This window comes from Crotalus tigris, unplaced genomic scaffold, assembly GCF_016545835.1.
Source record: "Crotalus tigris isolate CLP2741 ecotype Arizona unplaced genomic scaffold, ASM1654583v1 scf7180000017585.4430047, whole genome shotgun sequence".
Taxonomy (NCBI): Eukaryota; Metazoa; Chordata; class Lepidosauria; order Squamata; family Viperidae; genus Crotalus; species Crotalus tigris.
Window position 1 is genome coordinate 1,938,277 of NW_024096493.1, and position 22,495 is coordinate 1,960,771.

General features: G+C 36.8%; 1 protein-coding gene and 1 long non-coding RNA gene across 8 annotated transcripts in view; one reads left to right on the plus strand and one right to left on the minus strand.

Annotated features, from left to right (window-relative positions):
- The window catches only part of CEP78 (centrosomal protein 78), a 28,554-nt gene extending 12,721 nt beyond the window's left edge, over positions 1-15,833 (minus strand). For 2 of the 6 annotated variants that reach the window (XM_039361153.1, XM_039361113.1), the window contains exons 1-9: positions 14,648-14,896; positions 11,073-11,356; positions 10,417-10,592; positions 10,258-10,330; positions 8,116-8,219; positions 6,628-6,802; positions 5,579-5,692; positions 3,165-3,229; positions 1,382-1,487 (exon numbers count right to left, since the gene is read on the minus strand). In XM_039361153.1, the coding sequence (XP_039217087.1) occupies positions 1,382-1,487; positions 3,165-3,229; positions 5,579-5,692; positions 6,628-6,802; positions 8,116-8,219; positions 10,258-10,330; positions 10,417-10,592; positions 11,073-11,325 (1,066 nt within the window). In that variant the 5' untranslated portion in view covers positions 11,326-11,356; positions 14,648-14,896. The other 4 variants (XM_039361142.1, XM_039361128.1, XM_039361119.1 and 1 more) reach the window with 4 other exon arrangements.
- The window catches only part of LOC120316034, a 28,064-nt gene continuing 21,190 nt past the window's right edge, over positions 15,622-22,495 (plus strand). Inside the window, exon 1 of one of the 2 annotated variants that reach the window (XR_005558849.1) lies at positions 15,622-15,759. This is a non-coding gene — a long non-coding RNA (uncharacterized LOC120316034). Of the gene's footprint in view, positions 15,760-15,828; positions 15,952-22,495 lie in introns of those variants that run through there. The other variant, XR_005558848.1, reaches the window with a different exon arrangement.

The window sequence follows — 22,495 nt, forward strand, 5'->3', positions numbered from 1 at the left end:
TGTTAAAATGAAACATTTTATAAAATTCTTAATTAAGAATAGGTAGCATTTCAGACTCATATACAAAAAGGTGCTTTTTGACAGGGACATAAATGTAGCATCTCGCCATCAAGTTTTAAAGTGTTTCTTTTCTCAGAATCATTTGCAGTTGGTGAGGACAATCATACCATCCCAAGAAAACAGGTAGCTGCTTTAAAAAGTTACCCACAAATATGATATTCAGACTCCTATATACTTTGAACTTCCTTTTTGGAATTCATTCTGAAATGCCACCGAGATCTAGTCTACAATTTAACAGACAGCTTCACCTATGCTACAGAATGGAAAGGTCAGAGCCAGATAGAACAAAAACATATTTGGACTTATTTCCAAGTAAATTATACTGAGGGGAAGAAATAGAATAGTAGTGATATAAAATAAGTTATATTTTACCTACATTTCCAGAAATAGCCAAGAATATTAATAGACTTTGATAATCCTTGGTAAATTGAGTTAAACAAGGATTCACTGCACATTTAAAATCTAGTCAAATTTGTTAGCCTTATGAAAGTATAATTTCCTTATTGTATAAAGGTATGAGTATAACAGCCTATAACTGGATTGTTTGTTCCTATCTAGCATGTATGAAAAATATTCATAGTTTTGTTCAGGTTGGCCACAATTATCATATGAAAGAATAAAATACAAATTTAAGCACTTTAAATCAGAGGTCCCCAAACTTTTGGGCACCAGGGACCAGTTCCCTGGATAAAAGCTTTTCCGCAGACCGGAGGAAGCATGGTTTTGTATGCTGCCTGCATCCCACAGATGGGGCTTTACTTGTTTGTGCAGACTGGTTGCTGGCATGACGCGGCCCAGTACCTGTCTACGGACAGGGGGTTGGGCCCCCCTGTTTTAAATGACATTTTCTAAATGTTGGACCTTTAAAAATACATTAGTTCTCTTGGCTGTTGGGATAGTTTTGTACCTTCACAGAAAGATGTGACAGCTGACTTTTTATTTGGTTAAAACACACTGGCTAATGAGATTAAGCATAACACAATTAGATCATGTTTTCTTGTGATTTCCAAATGTTTAAAGATCAGTTAATCAAATTACCTATATCAAATAATTATTGTCAGTTTATTTGGGTGTTCATTAAGAATCTTCTCACAATTTGTTTAATTTCACCGTTTTTAAACTTTTATAAATGTATAAGAGAATAAGAATACTGGTAATGTTACCTACTTTAATAATACAATGTCTGCAAATAAACAAACAAGCTCAGAGAGCACTAAGGTTCCCACAGTTCACCTATTCTCTTCTATTGGTATAAGAGAATAGCAACTTGCTGATATAAGAATTTATATATCAACTCATACAAAAGAAGTAAAATAATTACCAATACGTATAGTAGCTTTTCCTTTCCTGCCATTTCCCAAGATAACTGTTCTTTTTTTGGGTTTGTTTTTAACATCTTTTGAAAGAGGAGAAGGAAGCCACTTGTACTAGAATAGCAGGGGAAAAAACAGCAGTTATTTTGGTTTAATAGTAGTTGCTTCAAACTATAAGTAACATGCAGTTATACATACTAACTTAAGAGGCTTTAGGATAGCACTAATTAAAAATATTTTGAATATATACCTTTTTCCCTATTAATAAAATAGTTTCTTTAAATAGTTTGGGTAGGATGGCTAATACTATAAAAAGAGATGAAAATTCAAAATAATCTTGATAGATAAAAGAAACATGCTGAAACAGAATTAAATGTAAAAGAGGCAAATACAAAGTTCTTCATTTAGAAATATATATATACAGCTATAGAATGTGGGATCTCTGGTCAATTACAGCATGTACCAAAAGGATCTTACAGTTGATCAAAAGCTTCATCAGTCAGGCAAATGTAATTTTAGGCTACATCAATAGTAGATTATAAAAAATAGTATTTCTACTATTTTGCATTAGTTAGACCTCAATTCAAGGACTGTATCCTCTTCTACAAAATATTCTCCAATAGTAAATTATTCATTTAAGCACAATCAAATATATTTAGACTAAATAGTCGTCTAAATACTTGCATGAATGGAACAAACACTATCTGACCTAATTTGATTACTTTGCAGATAAATTCACAAGAGGTTCTTTTACCTATTGATTACCATGGTTACTACTTTGCAAAAAAAATAGTAATAATTAATTTGGTCAAACTCTGCCTTTGCTGTTATACTGTCATCACATAATTTGAATTTTAGTCTGACCCGCAACTGCTCCTTTGCCTACTGAAGAATATGAACCAGTCAAATAGCAGATGGAAAAATCATGTCAGGTTTCACTAAACACACTGCAATTCTTTTATGTTCAGTTAATTAAATAGCCAATTACTGAAAATATTACTTTTATACTATGGATTTAATCTGTAGGATTCCATAGGTTTCCTACAGCACCAATATTATATACATCTACATTGAAACCAATGGATGACAGCATGTTGTGCTTTAGGACTGGAACAACAGATTCCCAATCCTGAGTTACAGACTGAAAAATTGCTAACTGGATAACAGAATTAATATTGGTGGAAAATGCTCAGGATCTGTGCAAAATTTACTTGAATAGAATGGTCTTGAGCAGATCAGGAAAAATGCACATTTGAACAAACTAAAAAAGTTCTTACACAGATGGTCCTCGTTTAACAGCCATTAACAGTTACAATAGACTCCCCTCCAAAGATACTTACAACCCAATTTTGAAGTTACAACAGTCTTACTTCCACCCCGCAATCATATGATTGCATTTTAGTTGCTTGGCATCTGGGCTTGCCTTTATAGATGTTTGCAGTGTCCAGTGATGTGATTGCGTCACATGACTGCGATTTTCAATGTTTTCTGCCTTTACTTCCCCTTTCTGACAAAGAATGCTCAGTAGATGCAACAGATTTGTTTAATAACTGCTGCAAAAAGGTAGTAAAATCGGGCAGTCTCAGGGTGACACACGTACAGTAATGACTGCAACAAGTTACAACCTTAATTCTGGCTCAATTATGATCAGAAATTGAGGACTATCTGTTCCATTGTAAAAAACATAAAGGAACCTACAACAATTTAAACAAGAGTTAAGGCTAGCAGAAACATGTTGCATTATTTTCTGCTCATTACGTTATTAATCACTGAAGAATATTTAGCTTATACCTCCAAGTTAGTGTCCTTGGCATTCATGAGAACCTTTTCAATTATTTTCTTCATTAATGCATGATCTACAAAGATAGAATAATAAAATATTAATACCTGCATCATATGCTTCCAAAAAAAGACAGAAGAAAATCCCTATGTGACTTACCAATCATTGCTTTTATCTGTTCTTAGTTACATTCTTAGTTCTTAGAGCCTACCACCATGATTGCAAGTCATGATGGTTGTTAAACAAGGCACCTAACTTGAATACCTCCCTTAATGATCCCCACCCTTTTCCCCAATACAGCATTAAACAGAGTATGGGGTGTGCAGGAGTAGGAGAAGCCCTCCTCCTCCCCCTAAAGACCCAATGCTCTACTTCCCATCCCTCAACATCCCTGCAGGCCACATGGCACTGTCCCAGGCACTATTTTTAGAGTAGCCATAACTCACTGCAGCTGCTGAAAAAATGGTGCCAACTTCTGGAACAGAGCAACATGGCCTAGAAATACTTAGAGGCAGACTGGCCTGCTCTCCTTCCCCAATGCAAGTTCCAGAGCTCTACAAAAGGTAAGTGAACAATTGGTGATGGGAGGGTGGAGAGAAAGTTGCGAGACGTAATGGAGTAAAAAGCAGGTACAAGGCCTGCAGAAACCCAGAGGGCAGGTTGAAAAGAGATACTATAGGTGAAGGGGCCACTGTGGCATCCCTGAGTTAATGGTAAGGGCAAATTTTGTTCATGTGATCATGGGGCACTTCAGAGGCCATAACGTTTTTTGAAACTCTGTAAATAGCTTTGCATGGTCTAGTGTAATGTAACAGCTTTTCACTTAGTGTAATCGCTAAGTGACCGGTCATAAGTCAAGGACTACCTATATTATTGTGAGGGAATTACTCAGACATAAATAGTTGTTATATATTTTACATTCAAAATGTAACATATTAATGCATTTTTCTTTCCTTGGATTTCAAAAGTTACTAGTCTTTAAACAATAGTGCAAGAAAAAATAAGCTATAATTACTGCTGTCAGTGGTTTTGTACTAAACAAAATTCCAGGGTTCATTAAGGTAATGCTTGTTTATTCTACTCTCATTATTAAATGTTTATTTCCTACTTTTTTTCTTTTAGGTAGAATATTATGCATATACTTGAGTTCAATGTTGTTCTGGCTATCTAAGTAAAAGGGCTTAACCAATGTATTGGTTTTGAACCAATTTTTCACAGCCAATTATGATGACAATCAGTTCTTACTGCCAGAAAACAGTATAATATAGCATAAATTTATTCTGACAATCATATGTGGGCTCCTCGTATATTTCTACTGATAGATATGCAGCATATGAAGGTTAGAAATATATAATGTTGACTGCAATTCCTCAAATCAAACGTTATCTTCTCCCAGGATTGCACTGTAGCCTAGTGATCTTGGAAATGATTCAGGTGAAATTACGCATTATAGACAGGCACTAAAAAAAATTGGCTTTTAAATCTAAAACATTGTACAGCCCTACAGAAGCCAGCAATAGAAATACATAAGAAAGCACCTTGGGAAAAAAGATTTGAAAGCCTAATGAGAATGGGTTAAAAGCAATCGTGCTTCTTCAACCATGTTTAAATTATGACTCCCTACTAAATTTTCTGCTATGTTTGGCATTAACTTTTTCTATGCATATTTGAAGTCATTCTTTGATGGTGCTTTTCAAAAAGGAAAGTTATAAACTATGCCCTGATTTTTCTTATACTGAAATTGAAGGAAAATGTAAAAGGAAAAAAAAGGATGTACAAAACTAAAAATATGTTTGTTCTGAACAAACCATTGTTCTAAAGGAACTGCAGCTTGGCAGAACTAGACAAACTAAAAACTAAGAGGAACCCACAGTAAATGGTGTGGGTATAGTAAGTCTAGGATGCATTTCTCCCTCTTTCCTTCTTCTCCACACAACCCATGCCTTGTTCCTTTCCCCCAACCCCATATTCTCAATACCTTCCCTTACCAAACCAACTTCCCCTTAGTTCCCCTCCCTCACCATTACTAATGTGGAAGTGAGGTACTGTATATCCCATAAATCTCTCTATCCCCCATCATTCCAATTTCCTCTTTTTCTGTTGCCACTGGTAATGTCTATACATGCAATTGCCAAGGAAATTCTCACTTGACTTTTTCCTTCTTTTCCCCAATCACTTCTCTCCAAAACAAAAGTTTTAGATGTTCTGAGACTAAATGGTACAAAATGGTTTTCTAAGATCAGAAATGTGCCAGACAACCCCAAACCAACTGTGCATGAAACTGTTTATGCATGGAATGATTTGCACATCTCCATGGAAATGACATTATCTTATAATAAATAAAATGCTGTAAACTCCAGATAAAATGGAATTCCAACCTTAATCCTTTTAAACCTTTAGAAAAAAGAAAAAGAAGCAGACATACCTACTAATGGGTTTTTTCTGATGTCCAGAACCACCAATGTTGTGTTAGTTTTAAATGCATCCAAAAGTGATTTTGCCCCCTCACTGCTAATTCCACATTGCTGTAAATCAAGTGCTTGAATAATAGAGAGCTGACATTAACACGCCACATGGTCTATGAATACTTAAGCACAACGGTTAAGACAAAGACAAATAGATTTCTGACATCAAGACAAAATAATTATAATTCAAAGAAAAAAATTAGTTTAATACTATAATCTGCAGTCTCAAGCACTGAAATTTGCCAGTTTCATGGTTGCGTGACTTTCACATAGTATTGTTTGACAATAGTTTTCTGATTAAGTTTATTTAAAGCTCTCTTAAGATTGATAATTCATTCTTTATAATAATACAAACCAAAATGGTCAGTATTGACATAGGGATTTTATGATGGTGCATTGGTTAAAGCACACTGACAAGAACTCACTATATGTTTCCATTTCATGAACAAGAGAAACACAACTTTTCTTCACAGTAATTTCTCCAAATGTAGTGAAAGAACAAGTGCTAAAAACACACTAGAACTGCAAGCACATCAAGCATTACTGATGTGCTTGAAGCTCTGGTGGGTTTTTTTAGCATCTGTTAAGTTAGCAACTTGTAACACTGGAGACATTACTTTCCATTCATGTCTTGTAACAGTACATAAACCCACTATGTGCATAACCTACTTTGGAAAAAACTCCCTTTAGACTTATAGTCTTCAACACATAACACATATATTACTTGGTGACAAATTCTTTAGAATTCAGTATTTTACATAGTCTTTAAAAAAAATAAGAAATTAGAAAAGGCCGTAATCGTGTTGAGCCACATTTGAAAAAGCAGTCCACACAAATCTGAGAGCTAGGACATGTCATTAAAAAGTGATAAAAATTAAGGGTACAATAAACTTGAATTGTATTTAAAAATATTAGATCTTTAAATAACAATTTGATATTTTAAAAATTGAATTACTGTTCAGTAAAACACAAAAATAAATACATTCAGAGCTAAATCTCCAATACACACCTTTTAACCACAGATCTTCTGCAAGGCAATCAGCTAAAACAGCAGCTCCTCGATCACCAATAAGTGTATTGCAGTTAAGAGTGATACGCCTCAAGCCAGCCATACAATCAAAATCGGGTCTCCTATAGCGAAGACTTTCAGCCCAAGCTTCACCATGTCTTTTCATTGCCTGATGCTGTAAAAGACCATATAAAAATTAATTAGCTTTTTGGGAAAAATAAAAAATGAAACTAAAAAATAATTATTATTAAAAAGATTTAAAATATTTTATTTCAAATTCATTATTTCCTGAGAACACAATGTCACCTTATATGAATGTTATACTATTATGAACTTGAGAAATATAAATGGGTGTTTGTAAGTACATTCACAAACTATGCAACCTATACTACATCCTCAGAAGAAAGTATAATTTGGCTAATAGCCTCATTGACAAAAAAAAGAGTACAGCATCAGATTATATTGTCAGCATAAATATTTTATAACCTCCATAAATATTATTTATTAAAATTATTTTGTTGTCTAGAAATGTTACAATTCTAAATACTTTAAACCAACTCTTCCCAACCCAGTATCCTTCATATTTTTAGGATTGTTTGAATTATCTCATTATAATTATTGTTCAAAATGACTGAAATGGGTGATGAGTGTAGCGTGAAACAGAAAGGATGGGAAAATCTGCTGAAATTTAAGCATGCAGATAGAACAAAATTCAGCATATCTACAAACAAGCCAATCTAAAAACATATGGCATAGAAACGAAGACGAGAATAAAGGGCAAGACAAACAAGCAAATAAAAAAATCTGAAGATTTAAGAATTGTTGTAACAATTGGAAACAGACTCCACATTACGCCCAGATTCACTGCTGTTTAAAAATTTTTAACCTTTTGAAAGATTCTTTAGGGAAGTTACAATATATTCAAATTTATGAACTACAGAAAAGAGTGTTAAGTAGTACAATACATTTCTTAAACATTTTGAAACAACTACAACCCACAAACATCTTAAGACAGAGAAATTATTAGCATTATCTTCACAAATTAAAAGCAAGTAGAAATAGCATCACTCAAATAGTACAGGTGGTCCTGGACTTACGACCGTTGATTTAACAACAAAGTTACAATGGCCTCGGAAGTAACCTTTCTTGAAGTTACAACATACTATCATGTACTTGGCATTCAGGGGCTTGGCAACCAGTTCACATTTACAATGGTCACATGATCATAATTTGCAACCTCTCTAGCCAGCTTCCAACAAGCAGTCAATTGGGGAAGATGGATTCACTTAATGATCACATGATTCACTTAACAACCATGTGATTCAATTTACGACCACAGTAAAAATGGTTGTAAAATTTAGTCATTACATGAGGACTCACTTTACAACCATACTAACTTACCATGTAAATTCTAGTCCTAACTCCAGTTGTAAGTCATGGACTACCTGTAATCAAACTTCAAATGAATTTTATACAAAGTTGTTTTACTTTCAGGATGCTGGCCATGTGTTCTGTTCCACGCCAGGTTAAACTGCATCCTGTAAAATCTATAGATTTGATGCAAGCTGAATTCTTCACACTCTGACAAATTACTGAAAACAAACAAACGCCATTATTCATCTTAAATGTATTTTTTAAATAGTAAAAATACAGTCCTTCACTTAAAGGCTCTACGGTTCACTTTTGCTGATGGAACATTCTTCTATCACTGAGAGAGAAGCTCCCTCCTCCAGTATCCCCACCCATCCCTTTAACATCTAGTCTGGAAGGATGGGTGTGGTACAAGTGAGAAGAAAGTATTTCTACATATAAACATTATATTTGGCTTCCATTTATAATCTCAGATTTAGCCGTTTGCTCACATTTCACATCATATAGCAAATTGGAATTTTAAAAGCCTATTGTACAGCAACTTTTGCTCTTGTATATAAAAAATGAATCTGATTTATATGACCTACATATGCCAGACAACAAGCATATCATGCAATATGGGGGACTAAGCATCACTTCTACATACAGCAGACATGTCAAACACAAGGCCCGGGGGCTGGATGCGGCCCGCGAAGTGGTTTCATGTGGCTCGCAAAGCCATCCTGGAAAGAGTGAAGAAATGGCCCCCGCTGCCTTGGCCCAGGCCAGCCGGGAGCCAATGTACAATTTTGTGGTGGCCATCTATGCTGAAACGCATTCAGTCTTAGCTCCACAAGGCCGTCTGGAAACAGTGAGGAACCAGCCCCTGCCGCGTCAGCCCCACCCCTTGGATGCATACTTGGAAGATGTCACCCTTTGTGAGGAATGAAGAAATGCACCATCACCTGGAAGTGGCCAGCAAATGGCCCTCACCTACTTCACATATCCGGCTTGAGGAGCTCTGGGGGAGGGGTTTCGGTAGGCAGTGGGACACTCTCCTCACAGCGCCGAGAGGCTGAGCCGGGCGGCACAAATCCAAAAAGAAACACGAGGCTGCCCAACTCCCAGACTGCCCACTTTCAGCAGGCAGTGGGGCGCCCTCATCACACCACCAAGAGCTGAGCTGGGTGGCGTGAATCTGATGAGAAATGCAATGCTGCCTAGCCCCCAGCCTGCCCAGTTTCAGCAGGCATCAAGGTGCAAAGTTGGCGAGCTTTGCACCACCCGGTTCAACCTCTCAGCGCTGAGGAGAGCACCCCGCTGCCTGCCGAAACCACGCCCACCCAGTAGGCCACACCCACTCCATTCACACCCACCCAGAAGGCTGCACCCACCCTGGCCACACCCACCCAGACCCGCGAGGGCAACCACAATGCTGATGCGGCCCTCAATGAAATTGAGTTTGACACCCCTGACATACAGCATGTCTTTTTTTTTTATTCCATACATGATAACATTTCTCCATCCCTTAAAAAATTAGTATATAGCAGTTACACAGATGCATATGGCAAATATGGGTGCCAAATCTGTTACTAAAATTAAGCTTATGAATAAATAGAAGCATTTACAAACAAGACAAAAATCAACTGATCAAACTCTATTTGCCTAGGAAAAATTGATCTCAAGAATATGGTTCAAACCATAGAAACTTAGATTTAGACAGCAAATTTACTGCTTTAGACATACCTTCTATAATAGGAAGAAAATAATGAGATTGATGAATATGTAACAATAATGATAGATTTTGTATGTATGATAACTATCCCCTTAATACCTCTAAACGTGCAAGGGGTTAATATCTGAAAAATATTATACAGAAATTAAGATAGCATCAACCACTAGCAAGATACTGTCAAAGAAACAGTTATTCCTTGCATATTGGTTTACTGTCTATCTCAGTCTTTACTATTTGAACCAATATAATATTTTAATTATAACAGATTGTGATGTAAAATGTTACCAAAAGGCTGGATTTTTTTCATAAATATGTAAAATGTCTTATCCTGCCAATAAAATAAAACAAGATTTAAAAAAGTGTTCAATTAAATGTATACCTTATAGGTTTGTAATAGTTAATACAGTTGCCTGGCTAGCAGGTGGTCATGCAAACTGAACAAATAAATAACACACCTAACAAATATATGGGATTACTCCAAACAGGATTTTTGAGAATAGCACTGTTTTAGGCATATTTTTTTCTTTAGAAAAAGCAAGACTTACTTTCCAAACCTCCATCACCTATTGGTGAGTGGGCTAAAGATAGTCTCTTTAAAGATGATGTATCAGCCAACCCCTTCATAAAAAAAAACAGAATATTAGTATTTTTTTAAAACAAATACATCTTAAGATCAAAAATATATTGCAATGTAATATTCTTACTTTTGTCAATAATATTAAGTCCTTTTCCCTCAAAAGCAACCCATGTAGTTCTAGACTTCCCAGGGCCTTTGACACAATCAGACACCCTTTGATAGCTTTACACAATTGTCCAGTTAAGTCTTTAGATCGAATTGCTGGAATTCTTCTTCTTATACCTGTTCCCTGTTTTTCAAGACCTAGCAAACAAGAATAGCTTAATTATCAGTAAACAAAAAATAAATAGACATAAGAACAGCTTTAATATTAAATATACAATGTGTGGTCAAAATACAACTATTCATATAGTATATTAACTATGTGCCACCTATTAACTTTATAATTAGATCGTATATCCTCGGCTTTGGATAATGTAAATTAAGCAAAGTAGAAGTCAAAGACATTGTTCTCCCTCTTTAGATAATGTAAAGACTAAGAACAAATTCCAGCTGAAATGTTGAATACGGAAATGATGCAGTTACAAAAGAAATTCAATTAGAAAATAAAAAAAAAATAACCACATTCTTAGCTCAACTTTATTTTTTTTAACAAAACAAGATGATGCTTATAATGTTGCCTACCAAAGCTCTGAGAAAAAAGTCTTGTTAAATTCTACGGTTCTGATAAAAAGATTTTCTGTAAGCTTTAAGGACAGAATAGCATAATGAATGGATAATTACCTGAGTCCCCAGGACCCTGATGGTGACAGCTCTTTATAGAAATAGAAGTTAACGTCTTGTTATGTCTGACTGCACGGAGAAGAGGTATCCAATCAGCAGCTTTAATACGATCCGCATTGATATCAAGAATATTATAAAGTTTTTTGGCTTTCACAGATGTTAAAGGGGCACAGCCTTCTAGAGCACAGAGCTGCTCATAATGAGCATAAAAATCCATACTGCACTGTCTCCTTACTTTGACAGAATCAATCATTTTCAGTTACGTACTGAGTTATGATCCAAAGCTAAGAAATAAAAAAAATATGAATTTTTTGTTAACACCTTCTAACCAATTAAAATTTATAAAATTTATACCTCTTCTATGCCTCTTTTTTCTTTCAAGATCAAACCCGACTGTAAAGGGGGCTTAGTTTCCAATGCTACCTTCCTGCAGAAGTTAATATACATTCTTCCTTGTCAATGACAGATTTAATACGGCTAATCTCAATGGATAGATAGCTAAAATAAAGGCAAGAGAGAATACAAATACAGGATCCATTCCCAATTTTTGGGGGGTAAATCCTACAAACATTTAACGAGTTCATGACTCTTTCATTTTTAAATACAATAATTTAATGAACAGGTATACATATATAAAAGACATTTTACAAAACTATTGTCCTAAATATTCCATTTTTTTAAAACTAATGATTTTAAAGGATAAGCTAAAATGATATATGGAAAAGTGACTTCTGAATGCATAGAAATGGTAAAATGTCTTCTGTTCGAACAGGGGGTTGAACTAGATGACTTTCCAACTCTGTTATTCTATGAAGAGTTTTTGTGTACTTAGTTTTGGTATAATGGATCATTTTTAGAAATTTAGTCTGAAAAGTTATAAATACATCCAGGAACTAATCATTTTGGAGGATTACAACTGGAGACTAAGTAAATAGTTTCTTAGATTAGATCACTCAATGAATAGATTCTGTATTACCATAAAGATACGTATTTTTAAAGGCAGGAAGCCCATCCTTTGAAACTTGCAGCACAGTTTTAGAATTTCTGTATTTAACTGATCAATTATGTTTTTCTTTTTGCAGATTTTTATAGTATAATTTTAGAACTTTATTATGACTATGATTATTGATTTTGAAGTATTATCAATATACCATGATATACCTCTATTTTCTTCCGTTAATTCATTTGATATTTAAATGAAAAATTAAATCTTTTCCATTAGTTTGGAAGCAGCCAATAAAGCAAATATTCAAGTATTCCTGGCTTCACCATCAACAAACAACTTCTCACTTTAAAGCTGTCTCCACATCCTTAGATGCACTACTTCTTTCTAAAAATTATAGTATTCTCATTTATCTCTTTTAAAGAAAACAAAATCCAAGATGAAAAGGAATTAAGCCAAGTGGTAAGAAACAAAATCCAGAGAACCAATAGGAATTATATACTATGGCAGTGGTTCTCAACCTTTTTAATGTCGCGATCTCAACCGGTCGTAAGTTGACGACTACTCAACTGGTCGTAAGTCGAGGACTACTCAACTGGTGCAGCACCGTTTGCAAAATGGGACTTTTGGCAGGCTCAGCAGGGCAGAGACAGCCTGGACAATCCCTATTGGCTTTTGAAAGCCAATAGAATTAGACTCTATTCAAGAGAGTCTATTCTATTGGCTTTCAAAAGCCAATAGAATAAAAGGGAGTAGCACAGCTAAGGAAAAGGGGGGAAAATGGCGGACTGTGTTGTTTGGCGACCCCCGTGAAATGGTCGTTCGACCCCAAATGGGGTCCCAACCCACAGGTTGAGAACCACTGTACTATGGAATATTGAAACAAACTAAGAAGGAACTATAATGCTGAAGGTACACAACTGCAAGAAAACACTAGAACAGAGGTCCCCAACCCCCAATACTAGGACATAGTTTGTTGGGAACTGGGCAAGAGCCAGGTGAGCAGATGAAGCTGCATTTGTGCAAGTGGCACGCGTGCACACAAATCCATCGTCTCTTTACCCCCCCCGTCCCCTCAATCTTCAGAGTCAGAAAAATTGGGGACCGATGCATTAAAAGATGCTAACATTAAATAATTATTACAGAATTCAGCATTATAAAAAAAACAACCACTATACAAAATATAAATTAATGCCTTCTATTTTGAAATAGGCCTGCCTGTAACCTTGTAATTTTGACAAACTTACTAAAAAATTTATTATGCTTATTTTAAAAATAAATTTTATAGCAATCCTGTTTTTAAATTAGAAATATTAAATCTTAATTTAATTCATTAGCTAGAAACTTAAAAACTGTTGGTGTATATATGTTTTCAAAGCAACCAGACCACCTGTCCAATCAGATAATGTTGCCACGATTATGGAAGAACTGGTATCTGAGTTTAACTCCTCTCCTCTTTCCTGACTCCCATTTATTTTGCTTTAGCTTTGAATCCATTCCACCCTGCAGACGGAATCATGTTATCTTTTAACTGCTACAAAGTATTTAGTCATTTTTAGGAATTGTTCTGGCTAATACCAAGAACAAACTTTTACTTCTTTCCCAGGCAATTGTCTGTGGAAGTTCTCAGTCATCCAGGTCATAGTTGTCTCAAAGGGGCTTGCTTCTTCAAAAGGCAACCGGACTGTTTTTTCCACCAGGAAGAAAAAGACATTTCTCTTTTCAACCAAGAAGCTTCAACTCATTCTTCAATTCATGAAGCCTCTTGGATGAAAAGCAAAACATCTTCTTCAAGGAAAAAACAATCCAGTTGTCTTTTGAAAAAGTACCTTTAAGGTTCCCAGGCAATTCTGCAACATAAAATAAAGATTAGACTAGCAGACCACAATCTTTCCTTTTATATGGAACACTTTATTATCAAAAAGTTTTGAGAACTACATATAGTTAAGAGTAACTATTCAACAGTGTTTGGAACCACCAGGAACATCAGTGCTCCCTCACAGTGTACATGAGGCCAAATAAATTTATATTAAAGCTATTCCTATTAAATGGCAGAGACTACATGAGATCACCAAATTTCATAAAGAAAAATGCCACATGGCATAATTATATTTTTCAATATTATTTTGCAGATTTATGCATGAATGGTACAAAATGTATCTGTTTCATTTATTACATATTTTAATACCATGTCCGTTTTAGAAGTTACATGATTTTTATACATCCTATTATTTAGTTTAGTAGAAACTTACTAATCAAACTTTTCCAGCAAAATCATTTTGATAACAAAAACAATTGCCCATGCCGACAATGCCCACAATGCATATTTGGCAGCACCCACAGACTGAGATAAATCATTGTTTCTTATCCCTACATGCAAATACTTATTGCTATGTGTAAGAATGTCGCCCATCCACCATCCACTCGTTAACCAGTGACATTTAAAACCAAGACTAAAAGAAATCTCTTAGCAAATTGATATATACTGAACGTGGCTTTGCACGGCGTACAAGCAGTAACAATTTAAAAAATTAAAACAGCCATAAATACAACCGAACGTAGATTAAACATCCACTTCGTCTGCCTTTGGGGATTCAGCGCTGTGTATAACCCAGGACCTCTTTCCACTCACCTTCCTATTTATTTCAGACTCACCACGCGCATAGCCAAAACGAACATCCACGCCCAAAAGTCGGTCACTCACTTCAGAAAAATCAGCAGCTCAGTGGGAAACCAGTTGTTATTGGGGGGGAGGAAGCTTCATTTGTTCAACTTCTACCTATCCCACCACTAGGCAACACAGAAAAAGGGGGAAAGATATGGCCTGACAAGAAATAGAGAAAGGGAAGCAAGAAAGCGAAGTCCACACCCACACACAAAGACCCTCACCTGCCCCGCGCGCTTGGCTCCGCCCCCTCCCCGCGCTCCTCTCCTGCTAACCGTTTCCTTGGTTTCCCAACCGTCTTTCCACACAAACTTCCCTCACGTGACCCCATCAGCGCGCTCCCTTATTGGCCACCGCTCACGCAGCGATAGTTGTCAATGACGCCCCTCTTGTCTATATTGCTAATGTTATCTCTGCTTGGTGTCAGTTACAGAATTTTCGGGCAAGGCGGTGTATCGAAGATGCCAGGAAAGTTGGGCAAAGGTTGCCGCGCTCCCTTTCTCCTAGCGCTCACCCACGCCTGCCAGCATCCCAGTCCTAACCCGCCGTTCTTCTTAACGCCGAGCAATCCTACTTTTCTCTGAAACACGCCGTCCCCCTGCTTAAAAGGCCTTCGCGTGGCTTTCCCTCCTGCTGCATAGTACTTCGCGCGCAGGCGCAGTTTCGTTCTCAACAGATGAAAACGGGATCTTTTCCTGTTCAGGGGATAAGTCCTCTTTTCTCCTTTCCAGAGGGCGTTTCTCTTAGGATTGTATTTCTCTTTCTTTACGACTTGAAATAGGAAAAGCGTAACACTTTTGTCCTTCGCCAAGCTTTTACGACCTGAAGAATAGTTTGCGCTGGCGGAGACGGGGGGGTGAGGGCGGAGGAGGAAAGGGCCTGAATCCGAGAAACGGCTGACAGGATTTGGTCGCGCGAGAGAAAAGGGATGGCATGTGGGAGAAAAGGTATAATAGTGAAAAGTAAGAGCAGGAGACCTCAAGATTGTAAAAACCTCGAAAAGGGCCGGGTACCGCTTTGGAGAAGACGGGAGCCTGGGAGGCCGTACAACGGAGCAGTTGGCTGTAGAAGGAAGCGAGGTAAAGTGCCCGGAGCTTCTTGTTTCGAACACGTGGGCAAGGAAGGTCCATTTGAGGAACCCGAGGTAGCTGAGAACAGCCGGGGAGAAGGGGGGGGGTGTTTCGAGGCTGGTCCTGGGCATGCGCTTTATCGGCCGCATATCGGGCGGCTGTTGGCAGGTTCGAAGAAAAGGGACGGAGCTGAAGCCTCCGGTAAGAGAAAGAGAGGGTTGGCTCAGGAATTCTGGGAGTTGAAGTCCACAAGCCAGAAAAAGGCCCTCTGGTCTACAAGGAAGTGCTCGAGAGGGCCGGGGTGGGTGGCGAATGGGAAGGGAGAGGAGTGTAGGAATTGGACGGGTACGCTTGGAGCTGTTTGCCGACATGATGACAGCGATGGAAGAAGGATGGGACCTTAGGCGGCAGGTCGGAGTGAAAGTCTTATTTTGAAAGTTTTGAAGGCAACTAAGCTGGTCTAGTATGTGGACAATTTCCGTATCTTTTTAAAAATGCTTTTGTAGCAAAGCACTTAAAACATACCAAAGTTTTTATTTCAACCTTTCAGATTCAACAGAGCAATGAGAAGGTGGAGCTCCTTGATAAGCTATAGAGCAGTGTTTCTCAACTATAATTTCTTCTGTAGAGGAAGACTTGTTTCCTCAGTAGTAGTGTTTCAGCATCTTTAAAATAGGTTCCCTATGATGGCTAAGGAATTCTGGGAGCCTATGTGTATATGTCTTAAAAGTTGCTGAGGTTGGGAAACGCTGCTGTATAGGAAATGAAGCTTACAGTAACAATCTGATTCCTATTACACATTTCTCTACCCACAAGGAGGAAAGGTCATATATTACCTGATGCAAATGTGTAGCAGTTATCACAATTGACAAAGCCAAAGAGCTAATACAATTTAGGTTCATGGCCCAGCTAGCCAACCAGATATCTATGATCAAATCTAATGGGACTAAGCACTATAGAAAATGGTGGATTCCAGACCTTGGATAGTGCAAATGTATCAGCATAACCACCTCAATGTACTTTTGAAATAAAAGGAAACCCATCCAATCAGGGTTAACGCAAAGATTGCAGTGAGTAAAGCACCAATCAAGCCATGTGAAGTACCACCCAGCTTCCAACCAGCCCACATGCCTTTTGGCAAACTAGCTTCCAAATGCTTCAAATATGGAGAAGCAGGTATCCCAAGAAAGATTGCCAAAATGAAAGCCCAAATAAATGAGTTTGAATATTAAAGTCATGGACCAGAGGAACTTCCATACTGCCAATGTGATGAGTGAATGCAGTAATAAATGGCCATCTCACTGGGCATCTCTCCATCAATGACTAATATCCTTACCAGGTACAATGAGTGTAAATGCTGCTTGTCAAGGCCCTAGTTAAAAATCCTTAGAAATGGGAATTTGCAGTAATGGAGGATCATCTCAAAGCTGTGCCAAATTTGGAACAGTTATGGCAGAATGCACGTGAGAGACCCCCACACACCAGGAGAGAAGGTTTAGAATCAGTAAAGATGACCCTTCTAATCCTGACCACAAGAGTCATTCAAATCCTTTGGAAACCAGGGACATACCTACAAGAGAGAAGTCTGGTTGAAATCTCAGTTCCAAGTGAATTTATGAGGTACAAGGCAACTTTCTCAGAAGGCAACTACAGAATACACTGAGAGAGACCTCTTCCTTTGGCCAGGAGAATAATCAGAGAAACCCATGTCAAACAGAAGACTTGGTGTGAGTCACATGCCAAGAAACATTTTTCAGCAGTTCAGAGTAATTCACAACATCAACAACCAGGTTGGGAAGATTCATGCTACATTAAAAACAGACGGGACATGTAATTGCAGGTACCGTAGTTGCAAGTGAAGTATATTGCAGTTTCCAGGAACTAAATTTGAACCTAAATTACAGCATATGAACACATCACTTCGGGAAATAAATGATATTTAACATTATCGAGGATCCGTAGAGAGCATGAGGGCTTGGGAGTTTGCCATTGTGGTAGAATAGGAAAAAAATCCCATTGCTCATACTCTGGCACCCAAATAGATGCCCAAAGTATACTTAACTGTTCACAGCTTAGACATTATATTAACCTGGCTGCCTACACTTATAGATGTAGGAGATTAAGCCAGCGTATCTAGGCTTGACTGCCTCATGGCAATATCAGGTTATTTGAGGGCCATTAAGGTGATGGAAACAATATAGATAATATAGTACTGTCTCAGAGTACTAGTCTGCAAGCCTGAGAAATTCTTTTCTGTGTGGATTATACAAAGATTAGTAAGAAAATAGAGTCCAACTGTTCTCATATGTCTTAATAATTGCACTCCATGTTAACTATTGACACTCCAAAGAGACACACTGGAGCAATTGTACTAGACCAAGCTCTTCACTTGGAGTAAACCTCTCCCCCTTCCCCAAAGTCTCATTGATCTCTGACAGAGAAAGATTGTTATGCCCTTATACTGTTTAGAAGCTGTAGCATTAATAGTGGGGCCATCAATTTGCACTCTGAAACCATCCATAGAACACAGGAAAATATCTGTATGCTGGGGTTTAGCATTGGACAAGTTCGATGTTAAGAATGAATATGTTCAAAAGAAGATATATCTAATAGTGGATATCAGTTTGAGGACTCGAGTTATACTCCCATTTCCCCAGACAAAATATAGTTTTATTTTTGTTCTGTAAAAAAGAAAGTCTGTGAAGAGCTGGGAGAGGACTGGTCTTTTATCCTCTTCTATAGCTTCTGAGAGATTTGGGGAATCTCCAAAAGGTTGGAGATGTTCACAAAGTGAAGCAGTAAACTACTGCTTCAGGTATTCTAGGGTTTCTGTAGAAATAGGTAACATGGAGTCAGAATTTATGCTACATTTTTGCATTTCTATATGTGGTGTTAAGTCTCATTTTCTTCATTTGTCTTATAGGCTGTAGGAATAAATGTTCAATTTCAATCTTCACTTATATTTCATACTGGGGATTTCATATTATCTTTCTGAAAAAACATTTTATTCTACTTATGTCTGTAAATTTGATTTTACTGAGAATAAGGGAAAGATGTCTAAATCCTCTAGTCATCATGCCTCTATATTAAATAGCCAGCAGATGGCACTATAGAAATTATTTCAAATTTTTGCTTTTTGAGTTTTTAATTATAGAATGGCAATGCAGAGTGTGAAAGCCCCATCTCTTCTGCATATTGGGGTTAGAAGGTAGATGCCATGTAAGATACATTCTCCCCAGAGGATAGATGGTGGCACTGTGAACTGCCAGGCATCCTAGAATGCTTCTGTATCTACTCATGCTGAACAATTATGTTCCAGACATTCCCAATTATCTTTTCCAGACATTAGATTTGATATTTATCTTAAAGCAATGAAAACATTATCTAAATATGTATAATGTTATATAGTGAGCCCTTTGCCATTTCCTGATTCACTTAAATCATTCATTAGTTACTACTCCAGGCATCTCCAGGATAGATAAGCACATTAAGCTTAAGCATCTGCCTTAAGCACCTTTTGGACCCTGCTGAAGTCCAGTATGATTTCTTCAGAAATTTGGGAGGCAATTCTGCTGTGAATGCCTAGATTTCTGGAATACAAAAATCTAAAAGGACATTGACAAAATGCTCCCAAATGACATCTAACTATCACACAGATCCTGGAAATGGGCACTTTTGTTTTTTGATAGAGCTTTAGGAGAGAAAGGCACTTAGAACATGGGTGGATTAAGGCCCAAAGTTAACCTTATCACACTGGCATGATATCATATTTAAGCTTAAAATGTGGTGATAAAGGTATCAAAATATTTGTGATCAGCACCTTATTGGAAAAGCAGTTGATGCCACCATAAAAGAAACTGGTATATCTCTCAAGAGAACATTCCTAGAACAACTTGTGCGGAATAATTATCATCCAGGCTCCAAGTTTCTCCTTGATGGGGAGGAGTGTTAAGAAAAGGGAGTGGCTCCAATGAGCATCCTGAAAGGAAGCAGATTATTTGAACTTTTTTGAATTAGATTTTAGTCCAAGGCATGGGACAGACTGCATTAGTCATACTTGTTTATTTTTGTTGGGACTTCATGGAAGGAAATGCACCCTTCCTGGCTCTTTTATTTTTTTAACCTCTCAGGGCTATTCAGTATTATCAATCATGATAGCTTTCTGGACTGCCTGCAAGGGTTAGAAATTGAAGTACTGCTTCTTCCTGAATATGCTATTCCATTGGGGGAAGGTTAGCTTGCCAAAGCATTCTTTTCTTTTACCCCTATTTTGTAACATTTCATGAAACCACTTGAAGAGTTCATACATCATCAGTATGCTGGTCATATCCCACTATGTATATTATCCAGATCTTTTTTCGATGGCTACTCTGAATAGGGTAGCACTCTTGAATATATAGTTCAAAAACTTGGAGGTCTTTCTCAGTTTATAACTATAGGATTAGGGTAGGATGGGCAAACAGAGGCCATAACTAAAAGAACTAGCTGGCATTTTAATTGTCACTTTCCTAGAGAAAGAGACCTTCACAAAAGTGATCTACCCCTTTGTCACATCCTATATACATTACTATAACGCAGCCTACATGAAGCTGCCTTTGAAGACTGTTCAAAAAGTTCAACTGATACAAAATATAGCAATCTCTTTATTCAATGAGAGCTCCTTTTCACATACAACACTTGTGCTTCAGGTTTGAAATGTGACCAATAGGTTTCCAGGTACTATTCAACATACTATTTTCGACCTATAAAGCCTTTTCGAAGTATCTGTTTCAAACAGCGCCTGCACATCTTACAGTGGGAAGGTTGAAAAAAATGAGGAAAAAGTATCCAAAACCAAATCTTTTTTAGTGGCAGCCCCTAATTCTGGAACTCTCCTGCCAGAACTTAGATAAGTGGTGAAAAAAGAATGTTTAAATGAAATTGTTAAAAGGCACCCATAATAGTATAATTTTGGTATTTTAAGTCATGTTGTAATTTTACATTATGTTTTTGTTTTTTTATACTATACACTGCCAAGAGTCCATTTAAAATGTGCGGTAGATAAAGAACTTTCTGGAATGTCCTTGGAACAGCTATAGATTATTAGTGGAAACAGGTCAAAATAGTGAGCTTTTGACTATGGAGACACCAAGATTCAAACATGGATCTACTGTACCATAACTAACAATGTTTTGTAAGGAGGTAGTTGGCAGCCTTCCTGGCAAAATAAGAGAGGATACCAAATTTGGATGATGGTTCTGTCAGCAAGTCTTCGTATCATAACTACTATTTTTCAGGAAGATTGCTAACTCTATGAAGATTTTTAGGCTTAAATAATTATTGCTGAAATACTTTACTGCTAAAATAATACATTAACCAAAATCCTTTTTCTGGTCACCATTAAAATTTCAGTGTCCAGAAAGTTTCAAAGTTAGGATTAATATGTGGCTTTAAAATTAATATAGTATTGTGGTTTTATAGTGCTATATCTTCTGTTCAACTTAAGAAAAAAAAAGATTTAAATTACATAATGGTATAAAATTGCCATTTTTATAGTAATTGTTAAAGCTATAGGGGGGAGGGGAGAGAGATCCTTAATTAAATATTTAACCACAGTTCTATGCCATTAAAAAAGAAAACTGGAAAAATATATTGGCAATAATTAAATTCCTGGTAACAATGGGTAATAAAATGATTCCCATTCTGAAGATAAAATTAATCTATGTTGATGTCAGATGTTTCAACTTACATAGCTATGACATTAACATGGAGAGGCTATAGCAGCATGGACACATAGGTTGTAATACTCCTAACATGAAAAATAAATTGTATTGCAATTTTGCTACTTATTATAATGAAACGGCAATGATTAGGTAGCACTAGGAACCATCCAAGCAGCTGTGGCTGGCTGAGGAATTCTGGGAGTTGAAGTCCACAAGTCATAAAAGGGCCAAGTTTGAAGACCCCTGATTTAGAGAGAGACCGCACATGCAAGTACAGATTTCCTAGGGTTTTTTTTTTCTCCAGTTCATTCTGAGGTATTCTTTAGACTAATGGTAAACAGCATGTATGCACCTTTTTTGTATATATTCTTAAGTATGAAGACATTTTATATAAGAAAAGGCAAGATTCTGGATGATTACGTACATTGGATCTGAGTTACTTCACAGGAAGGCATTTTGCTGTCAGCTTCCTGTCAACTGAAATGAGCTGGGATTGTATAAATGAATTATGAACCCCAGCAGTAATACTGCTGAATGTGTTTCAAGAAATGACCTCAGTATTTATTTCATATGTTCTGCTTTTTCATAGTAGTCTGACCATATTTTGAAAAACAAATTGAACGGTCAAGCCAAATTGCTTACAAAAAATAGGGAATGGTGAGACTAAAGCTGCAAGAAGCAATTACCCTCAAAAAATTCTACTTAATGCAATGCATTAGCTTCTATGAAGCATGAATAAGTACACGGCTTAAGAACTAGATGGATAATAATCATTTTTCAGTCCAAATTATTTACAAAAATCATATAATTATACACACTTCATAATCTTTTCTAACTATTTGCTCACACATACGTTCAGAAATACAACTCTTCCCAAATAGAAAATTCTACTCTGAATTTTATTTTCAGTAGCTACACAATATGTATTTCAATGAACTGTTCTGCCTCTGTTCAAGAGCATGGAATCACAAATATTAAGATTTTAGAAAGGAGGCAAATTAAATATAGGTAGTCCACCAATTATAACCATGTGTTTAGTGACT